Source organism: Melozone crissalis, unplaced genomic scaffold (assembly GCF_028551555.1).
Source record: "Melozone crissalis strain CALT ecotype California unplaced genomic scaffold, PUWL_Pcris_2 ptg000042l_1, whole genome shotgun sequence".
In the NCBI taxonomy this organism is placed as follows: Eukaryota; Metazoa; Chordata; class Aves; order Passeriformes; family Passerellidae; genus Melozone; species Melozone crissalis.
Window position 1 is genome coordinate 23,071,454 of NW_026535820.1, and position 11,982 is coordinate 23,083,435.

The 11,982-nt window shown below is 45.9% G+C and overlaps 1 protein-coding gene across 1 annotated transcript; it reads left to right on the forward strand.

Annotated features, from left to right (window-relative positions):
* Positions 1-877: 877 nt before the first annotated feature.
* TUBB6 (tubulin beta 6 class V) lies at positions 878-8,781 on the forward strand. Its single transcript, XM_054284577.1, has 4 exons — positions 878-964; positions 1,513-1,621; positions 2,717-2,827; positions 7,166-8,781. The coding sequence occupies exons 1-4, from the start codon at positions 908-910 to the stop codon at positions 8,227-8,229; spliced, it is 1,341 nt and encodes a 446-aa protein (XP_054140552.1). The 5' UTR covers positions 878-907; the 3' UTR covers positions 8,230-8,781.
* Positions 8,782-11,982: the final 3,201 nt, after the last annotated feature.

The following is an 11,982-nucleotide window of genomic DNA, read 5'->3' on the forward strand; positions in this document are numbered from 1 at the left end:
ATAAATAAACAAACCACAAAGAAAACCATTCCAAAAAAACAAAACCAAAAAACCCATCAGGAAAGAGCTGTGTGAGGAAGATGGCAAGGCACAGAGAAGGGCTACCCATCCTTTTGGATGCTGCCCCTTCACAGAATCACAGAGCCACAGGATCAGTTAGGCTGGAAAAGACTTCTGAGATCATCCAATCTAACCCATGACTAACACTACCATGTCACCTAGACCATGGCACTAAGTGCCACATCCAGTCTTCCCTTAAACATGTCCACTGCCTCCCTGGGCAGCCTGTCCCAATGTCTCATCACGCTTCCTGTGAAGAAATTCTACCAAAGAAGAGCTGTGCAGCGAAGGGGTGCCCGTCGGGGCGGGGGCACCGGGAACAGGGCACGGAGAGGCGGCGATGTCGGGCCCCCGCACGGGGAGAAGGTGCCGCAGCCACGTTTGCTGACCTGGCTTTGGGCTGAGCCGCACACCAGGGATGGGAGCTGCCGCTGGGGCAGGAGGAGCCCCCGGGACCCCGCTGCCGTCGGGGACAATGCGGAGCCGGTGTCTCAGAGCGGGGCCGGTGTCACACAGCGGGGCCGATGTCACAGAGAGGGGCCGGCGTCACCCAGCAGGGCCGGTGTCACACAGCGAGGCCGGTGTCACACAGGGGCCCGGTGTCACCCAGAGGGGCCGGTATTACCCAGCGGGGCTGGTGTCCCACAGCAGGGCCGGTGTCACACCGCGGACCCGGTGTCCCACAGCGGCGGTATCGCGCCCCGGTGCCGAGGGCGGTGCCGGGCGGGGGCGGCCGCGGGCGGGCGGGGGTGCGGAGCCCATAAAGCACCGCCCGGTGGGACGGCGTCTCGCACAGCCGGGCTGGGCGGCGGGACAGCGGGCGCACGGCGGGACAGCGGCTGCAGCCATGAGGGAGATCGTGCACATCCAGGCGGGACAGTGCGGAAACCAGATCGGGACCAAGGTGAGACTGAATGGGAGCCGCCGCCTGCCCGCCGCTTGCGGAGCCTCCGAGAGCCCGGGGGACGCGCCCGGTGGTTCCCCGGGGCTGCTGGAACCCCCGGGGCTGCTGCACACCGGGGCCTGTGCCGGGCCGTGCCGGTCCAGCCGCCCCCGCTCCCATCGCCCGCGTTTGGATGCCGCTGCCGAGCGGCGCCGGGCGCGCCCGGGGCACCGCGCATCGCTCCGCGCCCCATGACCATAAAAGGCCTTGGGAAGCACCGAAACCAAATGGGACAGCTTTTAAAAAACTGATTTAAAAACTGTTTTTCTGTTTGAGCCGGCCCGGCCGCGGTTGGAGGCGGGGGAGGGCGGCAGAGCCCGGGCGGGCCCTGGGGCGCGGGGCCGGCGCCGCCCGCGGGGTTCGGGTCCCGGTGCCCGCCCGGCTCCCGCTGCTGCTCGCGGGCCGGGAGGGGCGGCGGGCACGCCTGAAATCCGGCAGCTGCCGCCGCCCGCCCCGGCCCGGGCTCGGCAGGGAAGTTCCCAACCCACTTCTCGCTTTTCCTCCCTCAGTTTTGGGAAGTGATAAGTGATGAGCATGGCATTGACCCAGCCGGAGGCTATGTGGGTGACTCAGCGCTGCAGCTGGAAAGGATCAATGTCTACTACAATGAATCATCTTGTAAGTGTGGGATGGGGACCGGGAGGGGTGCGGGACAGGGGACTCCCTGGGAAGGGGCACAGGAATCAGAAGAAGACCACAGCCGTATTGCATAAAGCCATGTTGCGCATCTGGCCACGCTCCTCACATGCCACCAGCCCCTCCAGCTGCGCCCAGCTCAACAGAAAATGTTATCTACTTTCTTACAAAGTATTAAGATGCCTGCCTCTGCTATCTCCCCAGACACAGAGAAGTGGCACAAGGGGCTGTCCTTGGGGCCTGGAGGTGGAGGTTTGTTTATTATTTAACATTACAGTAGGAGTTTGTTCTTCAAATGTGTGATTACTTCACCAAATGCATTTCTTCAATTACTCCAAATTAAGCTGTTGGTTACACAAGCCCACACCAGTAGTACTCTCTCTTTAATTTTCATGAATGAGAGGGTTGGGCCACAGGTAATAGAGAACTGTTTCATTAATGAGATGGCAAAAGGCATCCAAGTCCTCAGAGTCCTCTGCTGTTGAAAGGTGTTAACAGTGTAAAATGGGGATCTGGAATCATGAACCTGCAAGTGTAAATGTTTCATCTTTTGCCCACTGGGGTTAATTCATATTATTTACCTGAGTTTTCTTGAACAAATTCAACTGGACACAGATTGTTTTGTGCTTTATGTGCTGACTACTACTGTTTGCCATGTACACCAAGCAGCTCTTTCAGTGGAGGAGAATCCTTCAAACACAAAAGCTTGTGGATAACTTGAACATAAGCACTTCCTCACCCTGATTTTATAGAAAAGATTACCTACTTTCTTACAAAGAACAAGTAAACCATTTTTTTCTAATCAGAAATTCCCTAATATCTCTTGCTAATTAAGAGTTTACAAAGTGTAAAATCTGTAAAGTCCAAGTTATGTCAGGCCTGTTTTCCAAGCTGAATTGATTTATTCCTATGGAGGTGGGTTTTTCACCTCCGTGACTTTCTGTATAGAAAGTACTTACATATGTATGATCTATACATTAGAGTAACAATATGAGATGTAATATATTTGTGTATTAAAAGCTATAACTGTGCTAGCTTATTTCTGAGCACTAAGGGCATGCTTACTTTGTGTTGTAGCCCACAAGTTTGTACCAAGAGCAGTCTTGCTGGACTTGGAGCCGGGAACCATGGATAGTGTGCGCTCTGGTCTTTTTGGTCAGCTTTTCCGGCCCGATAATTTCATCTTTGGTATGTGGAGGTTTCTCTGTAAAAAACAGACTTCTACAACAACTGTTTCATTACTAAGTGACTGGTCAAAAAGCATTCAATCTCCCTGTTCCAAAGGGATCCTACTGAGAAATCCTAATAGCCAACAACGGAATTGCAATTATTATGAGAGCCAGTGAAAACATCCTGTTAAGTGAAAAAGTAATTCTTTTGTTGATCATTCCTTTGGTTAGCAAACTGCTGGAAGTTTCCTATAGTATTCAGAAAAAGTACATTAGCTTTCCACATATATGAACTCCAGAGAGATCCTGAGGCCAATTCTTCACAACAAAATGCACAGAAGTTCTTCAGAAAATGGAGGGGGGAGGGAAAAACCTCAACCACAAACCCACCAGACTACCCTTCACTTAAATTCACATTAAATGCTTGAGTACAGAATTGTTTTTAGGCTGTGTAATTAAACTTTTTCAGTATATCCTTGCAGTGTAGTAACAGTGGAAGAAGATAATCTGTAATATAGAAAACACAGATGTAGTCACAGTTACTGGGTTAGTTTCAAGCATAATGAGGAACAGTCTGGAAGTATGTGGGGATGTTCTGGTTTTGCAGTGTTCTTGCAGAGGGTTGTTGTTACTTTTACTGTTTTACTTTGGAGCGCTGTAGTACTTTGCACATTACCCTTTCAGAGCATCTTTATGGAGCACAGAAGCTTTGTCAGTCCCTTTGCACTAAAGGAGGAACAGCATGTGGAAGTTAAGTGAACCACCTGCTGAAATGGGAAGTCTGAATGAAAGCCACCATGAGAACTTTCATGTCCTTTTGGTTTCCAAGCCTGCACTAGCCACAACACAATTTCCCCCTGACAAGGCAAGCTTAGGTTGGAACTCAGTTTGGTACGTTGTGTTAACATAAGGAAGGAACGATGCCAGGGACAGACAGAGGAAAGATAAACACAGTTTGAACAGTATAAAACAGATGTGGGTTGTTTGGTTGCAGAGGGGAGTGGAAAAGCCATACAGAGCTCCTTTAAGAGGAACTTAAAACTTTTATGCCATCCATGTTGTTCTCCATGGCTCCATGACAGTGATGTTAAGGGTCTCTTCCAAAGGAGCTGTAAATTACAACATGTAGCTGAAGGTGTAACCTTAGGGAGAAAGCCATAGACCTAGGCAGCTTTATAAAGTCTGTTTGTGTTCAGGTTTTTCCTTTCATTCCCTTGCACCTGCACGAACCACACAAGCCCTCTGAAAGTGAATTTGCCTGACCTATGGAAATACCTGAACTGGAGCTTTACAGTTTGGCACAACACCAGTAAAACCAGAGCAAAATCAATTCAGAATGTCTTCAACAATAGCCCAGTTTGCTGTACTCCCTTCCTGCCAAGATAACAATGAACCCACAGCATGTGATCGACTCGTATCTGTCAGAGGCCCCTGCCAGCATCAGGCACTGTCCTCCCAACCTGCTGAATAATGTAGAATGGCTGAGCGCTGAAGTAATGAACTTCTGTGTCAAAAGCCAACAAAGCATTTGTTTTCTCTTTTAAAAATCTGGCCTGCGCCCACAAAGGATTTTGTGGCAGGAGCTGGCAGTTCCATACTTGCTGTAGCCCAGGCTGTAAGGGCTCATTCTGATGGGGATGTTTTCCACCTCTGCTTGCTTGAACCTGCATGTGCCCACATCTCCACAGCAAGTAGCCATGGATCATCAATCAGGATTTCATGCAGGTGTATTGAGTACATGGTCACACACTCCAGATACAGAAATTTTATATCAAACCAGCAAAAAATTTGAGATGGACACAAAATAATCCTTCTACTTTAATGTCTGTGCTGACAAGGTAGTGATTTAAAAGGTGAAGAACTGCAGGTGGAACAATCTTGCTTTATGAGAGCAGTAGGCCTCCTGGCCTTCTAACTGCACACAATTGCCCACCAGGAGCTGCTGTGAACTCTGATATGGCTCCCCCTGCTAACCGGTTTTCATTTGTACATTTTTGCATTTGTTGTTCTTTTCTTGTGTACACTCTTGGTAGATTTGCTAGAGATACCACTCCAATTTAATTTGTTTTTTGGGGCAACCAAAAAATACCTGTCCAGCAATTAAAGGCAAGTTCTTCAGCAGGGCTGTTCACATCAGGCTCCTAAGTTTTAATGTGCAAGCTACTGAGCTCTTTTACCAGGTTGTCTTATATTTTGAGCAGTGAAGAGAGTAGAGGAGTGAAAGAAGATTGTAGGAAACAAGTGCCATTTTAGGCAATAAAAATAAATTGATTGTTAGACAAATGGCTTCTCTGCATGTGCAGCTCAACCTGAACATGTGTGATAACCCTACAGTGTGTTGGAGAAAGAAATATTCATAGAAGGACCTGGAGGTGCCAGGAGTGCAGATAAGTTGTGGGATTGCTTCATACAGGCTTCTTTAAATCCTGGCAGATGACAGATGGAGGATGCTGGAGCTGGGCTTCCAGGATAGGCAAAAGATTTGCCAGATCCTGAGTTTTGTGGGCACAGGCTCATTTTCCACCCAGAGAGTTTAGCCCCAGTGAAATTTGATCATTTCTATGTGTTTGTGTTAGATTTTCAGAGGTCAGGTTGGCAGGCACCTGATAATTGGAGGGCATCCAGTAGAGTTTCACAGGATTGTGATCAGGATTTCCAGATTTGTGGCAGCCTTGTCAGGGCCATGGCACCTCAAGACTGTATTGTCACGGGGCTGGAGTTTCCAGGGCATGTTTACACGCTCTGTGTTGTGGTAGCCTTACAGTGCTGTAGAGCCAGTGGTTCTGGAAGTATTAGATAACTGGGTGCAGAAGCAGGAAATCAGCAGTGAAAATTCTGGAGACCCCAGGCACATGGCTGACTGGTGGATGGAGTGTAGCGTTGCCACAGGAGTAGCTGATAGTTGTCCTAAAATCAGAATTTATCAGTCCATTAGGCGATAAATGCCTTCTGCTTTTTGGAGAGATGTCTGCTTGTTTGTGTGCATCCTGATGTGCTTCCCTATCCATAGTAGGGGATCTGCTGAAGCAGGCTGCAGGTGTTACAGACATATTTAATTCTGGAAGGATGTTACTTTGTGCTTTGCCCAGCTGGACAGGAAGTGCTGAGCTCACTAGGCTCAAAGAGAGAAAAATATAGCAATATACAGAACAATGCATTAGGTAACCAAATACACCATGAGGAAACCAAGCATTTATGCAGTGCAAAAAAAGTACAGAGGATTTCAGAAGTGTCCCAGCCAGCAGTTTCCCTGGTTCCTATGTTTGGCACCAACATGGTGCTGTGGGAATTGAAATGAGAAATGGTAATAGGAAGGGAGGGAAAGGTCTTGGAGAACAGCACAGAATTTGCCAGCTCTATAATTAATTCTGAAAGCATTGCTCAGTCTGAATACCACTCCCAGGAGTACCCTAAGTGAGTTCAGTGGCACAATGTGTGTGTAGTAGACACTGAGGAACAGGAGTAGTAAAAAATTGATTGCCCAATTTAATCCTCCTCATGATCTAACCAATAACAAAACAGTGACAATAACAAATGATCCACACTGTTTATCTTAATAAACTGAGCGGCACATAAAACGAGAAGGGAAGCCTTGGGAAGAAAAGAATGGACTTATCACTTTTCTGAAATATCAGTAATCCAATTTTCCAAGTCATTTTGCATATCCTGAAGGATAGTGAGTTTGTAAGGAAATCAGTAAAACCTAAAAGGCGCTTAACTTCTAAGTTTTGGAAATAATGTCCCTGAAGTTTCTGTTGATCACTATTTTCATTCAGGCTAGGTAACCATGAATTTAAAAAGCTATTTTTCCTGATATAACAAGTTAAATAGGATTTTGAAGCCCAGCTTTATTCTTGAATGACAATGTTTTCTCTTTGACTTGCAAGAACAATCCAAGAACCTCTCACTTTCATTGAGATACATCTATCTGTGATTTAGCTTTGCATGCATGATAGTCCTTACAGACAGAAAGCATTTAAATATCAAACAGTCATCTTGTGTTTACAGAATATCATGACTGGGAGTGTGAAAGTTTGCAAAACAAGGGGTTAAGGCTGTCTTTGCATTTATGGAAGGAAAAATGACAAAAAGAAAAAAAACTAAACAAACAAAAAAATCCCAAAAAAAACCCAACAAAAAAACTGCACACACCCAAAGGCATTGATGAAAATTGCCAGAGACTATATAAAAAGTTTATGTTGATACTTAGAGATATTTATAGGCAAAACTGAAGAGCACAGTTATCTACCTGACAGATGTGTAGCAGCTTTTGTTACAGATGTGAGTCAATGTAGAATGCAAATATCAAACCTTGCCAATAATTTTGTGTATTTTCTTTCCTTGTATCTCACTTTAGGACAAACTGGTGCAGGAAACAACTGGGCTAAAGGACACTATACAGAAGGGGCAGAGCTGGTTGACTCTGTTCTTGACGTAGTGAGAAAAGAGAGTGAGCACTGCGACTGCTTGCAAGGATTCCAGCTCACTCACTCCCTGGGAGGAGGGACAGGGTCTGGCATGGGAACCCTGCTCATCAGCAAGATCCGAGAGGAGTTTCCAGACAGGATAATGAATACCTTCAGTGTCATGCCTTCTCCTAAGGTTTCTGACACCGTGGTGGAGCCATACAACGCCACGCTTTCAGTCCACCAGCTGGTGGAGAACACAGATGAAACCTACTGCATCGACAACGAAGCTCTGTATGACATTTGCTTCCGCACCCTGAAGCTCACCACCCCCACCTACGGAGACTTAAACCACCTGGTCTCTGCCACCATGAGCGGGGTGACCACATCCCTGCGTTTTCCGGGCCAGCTCAACGCCGACCTCCGGAAGCTGGCAGTGAACATGGTTCCCTTCCCGCGCCTTCACTTTTTCATGCCGGGCTTTGCCCCTTTGACGGCGCGGGGCAGCCAGCAATACCGGGCACTCACGGTGCCAGAGCTGACCCAGCAGATGTTCGATGCCAAAAACATGATGGCAGCCTGCGACCCGAGGCACGGCCGGTACCTGACGGTGGCCACTGTCTTCCGCGGCCCCATGTCCATGAAGGAGGTGGACGAGCAGATGTTGGCCATCCAGAACAAGAACAGCAGCTACTTCGTGGAGTGGATCCCCAACAACGTCAAGGTGGCAGTGTGTGACATCCCTCCCCGTGGCCTCAAGATGGCCTCCACCTTCATTGGCAACAGCACTGCTATCCAGGAGCTCTTCAAAAGGATCTCGGAGCAGTTTTCCGCCATGTTCCGGAGGAAGGCCTTCCTCCACTGGTTCACGGGAGAGGGGATGGATGAAATGGAATTTACGGAAGCAGAAAGCAACATGAATGACCTGGTTTCAGAGTATCAGCAATACCAAGAAGCAACAGCAAATGATGGAGAGGAAGCGTTTGAAGATGATGAAGAAGAGATCAATGAATAAAAAAGTTAGGTGCAAGATTTTTTCCAGGCCAAGTTCTCAAATCTGGATTTCTGATAATTAGGCTTGTAAATCCATACTAACATTTAAAAAGCAATAAAAAAGAGAGCATGAATTTCAAGTGTTAGAAGGGTCCTTCAGAGTCTGTTTGGATCACTGAGGACACTCAGCATTGCTGGAAATTGGGCCATTTCTATTCATGAGACAAATGTAAGGCATTCAGTTAAGACTTTGGCCTAAGAGTCTGAATGTGGAGATTGCTGGTTTGGGATCTTTTTTCTTTAGGGCTGTCATCCCTAAAGCTGCAGAAGAGAAGATGTAAAATAGGCATGAAAATCTACAAATTAGAGCTGCACTATTTTCATCCAATTATGAGTAAGAAAATCTTGTGAGCTTGAAGTATTCTGTACCAAATGTACAATACTAAACTGCCAGAAACAAAATTTATTCATAATAAAAGAAAAAGTTTTTAGATATTCTGTACAGTAACTGTTAACAGTGATATTTGATTCCAGTCCTCTAAAAATAAAATAAAAATTAATAGTACCCTCTCAAGCAGAAGTGTTCTGGCCAGTCAATGCTACATAAATACCCAATGAGCTGCAGGCTAGAGGCTGGATTTGTTTGATGTGACTTCATCACTTACTGCTGCTGAATAATCACAGGTGATATCTGTGATATATAGATGAATCTGATAGATGAATCTGATATATAAATTAAATCCCTCAGTTTATGATGTGTTCATCATAAATCCCTGGGGTTTAAAGTGGCACCCCAATATCTTACTGGTCTTCCTGGATATCACCAGCTGCTAATGCTACTCCTAACTCTATTTGACCCAGACCATGTAGCTGAAATCCAGATATTCCACAGATCATGGTGGAGCAGGGGACATAGGCTATGTGCCAACAGATCTCACTACCTGGGTTTGTAAGTTCACCACACCTACAGATGCTGTGCATGTCTTGCTACCAAGATAGATTAAAACAACTGGGCAGGTAGAGGTTAAAGTACAAGAGCATTTATCCACCATACTGAAAGCAGTTGGCAAAATGAAAGATGAACAACAGGTTTATCTGCCCCAACTAAAGCCAAGTCAGAAAGGTCTCTGCCTAAGCCAGCTGACAAAGTGACTGCTGGGCATTTGCCCTCTTTGCATGCTTTATGTTTCTGCTCATATCAATTAAACAGCCCTTCTCCATTAGAGAGCCTCCACCAGAGAACACACTGTCTACTTGGAGTCTCTTATTTAGGCCCGTTCCTAGGCAACAAAGCAAGCAAACAAAGGAGAAAACCTCTGGAAATCCAAACTTTAAATGCTTCAAGAACTCTTGCTTTTTCTTCTTGCTTTCAGAAGCACTATCCAAGCAAAACTGTTGCTCAATATTTAAAAAGGCACTTTACAAACATAGTGAAATTTCCAAAGGTCTGCTTCTCCTGACAAGATGATTCTTTGCTAGTTTGGGATCCAGGGAATGAGACAGTATTTTAGGAAGTATATAAACCAGGCAACTGTTAATCACATAACCTGAAGCTGTCTGCCCAATGCTATTCCACACAGAAATGGAACTAATTAATCTAGCTTTAATCAAGTACAAGTTTTTCACAGAAAGTGACTCCAGAGGTTGAGATAGCTGCTGGAACTTGGAACGGAGGCAGAGTTTGGGAGGGCCCGACTGATTGTCTTTAGAAGAATCATAGAGGAGACAGCAAAGTCACAGGGCCATGTTCTTTGCTATGTCTAGTGATGTCTAAAAGATTTATGAATAGCCATAGAGCACCTTTAAATACGTATTTTATAAATGTGAGATGTGGCTATATATTAATTACAGCATGAGATGAAGTTATAACACAACATACATTGAAGAGAATTAACTGTGCAGAACAATACAAAGCAAAATCCATTGGAAGTAAAGCCACTAAACAAAGTGAAGTTGATTCTTTGTAAATGGTTAACTATTTGCTTTGAAAGGGAGGAGGATGCCTTGCAGGCTCAGAGCTTGCCATCACACAGCTGTGGCACAGGCTTTCCAATTAAAGTACTCGCATAGTTTCTGCTGAATGAAATAGCATTAACCATCTTATTGTGTGTGAAACTGCATTTTGTTGTAACACAGATTTCATAACTAAGTCCAAGTCATAAATTCTGGTATTTCTGTGAAAGAAAGAAAAAAGGTAATACTTTAAAAATGCCAGAAATCTTGGCACTGCTAAATAATGGAGTTGTTAACTTGGTGAACCAGCCTGTTCCTTATTGCATTTCATACACTTGACTCAAAATGCAGAATGCAGACTCTGAGGCTGTGGAATTCAGCCCTCACAATGATCCTGCTTTGACTCACCCATTCTTGCACATGTGTTTACTTGCAACTGTTTGATGTGAATTTCTAGAATGTGTGGAGGTGGGAGAGGCAAACTAATGCTCTCTTTAGAAAAAAGAGACAGCTCTTCCATCTGATCCTAGGGGGAAAAGCCCCTCCCACCATAATGAATCCAGGACCCTGGAGCAGGAGGATCATCAGAGGACCAGCTTGTGCACAAGCAGTAACAGAGCCACGGGAAGCACAAACACTTCCTGTTTCTCTTCAGTCAACCAACTCTAATCACCTTCCTTTCCTGAGAAACAACTGAAAATTGTTTTAGTAGCAAATTTAGTGAGCAATTCCTTCAGTTGCTCTTCCTTTCAAATAACTTCCCACCTTTTCCTTGGAAGCTTCTCTCTTATTTTGCAATCTCCATGGTGAGTCCCACCTGACTTTGTTACTCTTCTTCTCAAAGTCCTCACCTGTCTGTTTTTCATTTCCCCTTTAGTTTTTCAGCCTGGTCTCTGGCTGACACCTTTTATTTATGTGCCTGGCCCATCATATTTTTCTCTTTTTTAACTGGCCTCAGAGCAGTTTCTATTTTTCTCTTTTTTGCACCTGGCCACAGAGCAGTATCTAGCAGCAGGCTGCCAGGACAAGCCAGACCCCAGGAGTCCTAGAAGTGCAGCTGCCACTGCTTAGACACAAACACATGTGTGAAGGCTAGGCTGGGAGAAAAGATGGCAACCTACACCACTGACACCACTTGGAAGCTGTTGCCTGGGAAGAGGGTGTGGCATCAGGACAGAAATTGGAATCTAACTCCACAGGGCAGCAACTTTGCAAAGCCATCTGGACAAAGCCAACAAGGAATGGAGCAGGCCCTCAGCTCATAGTCAGGAGAGTCCTTGCACGTGCTGCCTTAACCATGTCCGGCTCTTGCTTTCTCTGCATCCCATGATTACTGCCCAGATTATGCTCTCCATTCCTTCTCTTGCACTTGTATCCCTCAGGAAAATGTGGTCAGCCCTTGGGAACAGAGTCAGGTTGGGAAAGAGGGTCTAGACTTGCTCCTTCTCCCAGCCTTGGGAGGAGCAGGGAACTCAACTCCTCCCTTGGTGCTGCACAAGCCCCTGGTAGCTGAAGTAGCACTGCTCACTGTGCTTGCAAAAATTCACCTGGCATTATTGGCAGCCACAGCACAGACTAAACTTGATTTTCTTGATTCATGTTCAAGCACCTGACATCCTAAATTTGGGAGTTGAAGGAGGCTAGCAATCCTCTTCAAAGAAGCAGGTTGGGTAAACAGCTTTTTTTGGTTGTTTTTCCAAGTCTTTGATTCTAAAATCCCAACACTGTCAAATTGTGCCATTTTTGGCGCAAAAGATTAAGACCTGCTAATGTAAGGCTAAGCAAGCAAGTTAATGTTCTAAAATAGAGGCAAAGGTAAAGG

Excerpts from the sequence above, each read along its gene's own strand:
- TUBB6 (XM_054284577.1), top strand. The coding sequence starts at position 908 with ATGAGGGAGATCGTGCACATCCAGGCGGGACAGTGCGGAAACCAGATC. Across the intron at positions 965-1,512 it reads GAAACCAGATCGGGACCAAG|TTTTGGGAAGTGATAAGTGA; the intron begins GTGAGACTGAAT and ends TTCCTCCCTCAG. Across the intron at positions 2,828-7,165 it reads GCCCGATAATTTCATCTTTG|GACAAACTGGTGCAGGAAAC; the intron begins GTATGTGGAGGT and ends ATCTCACTTTAG.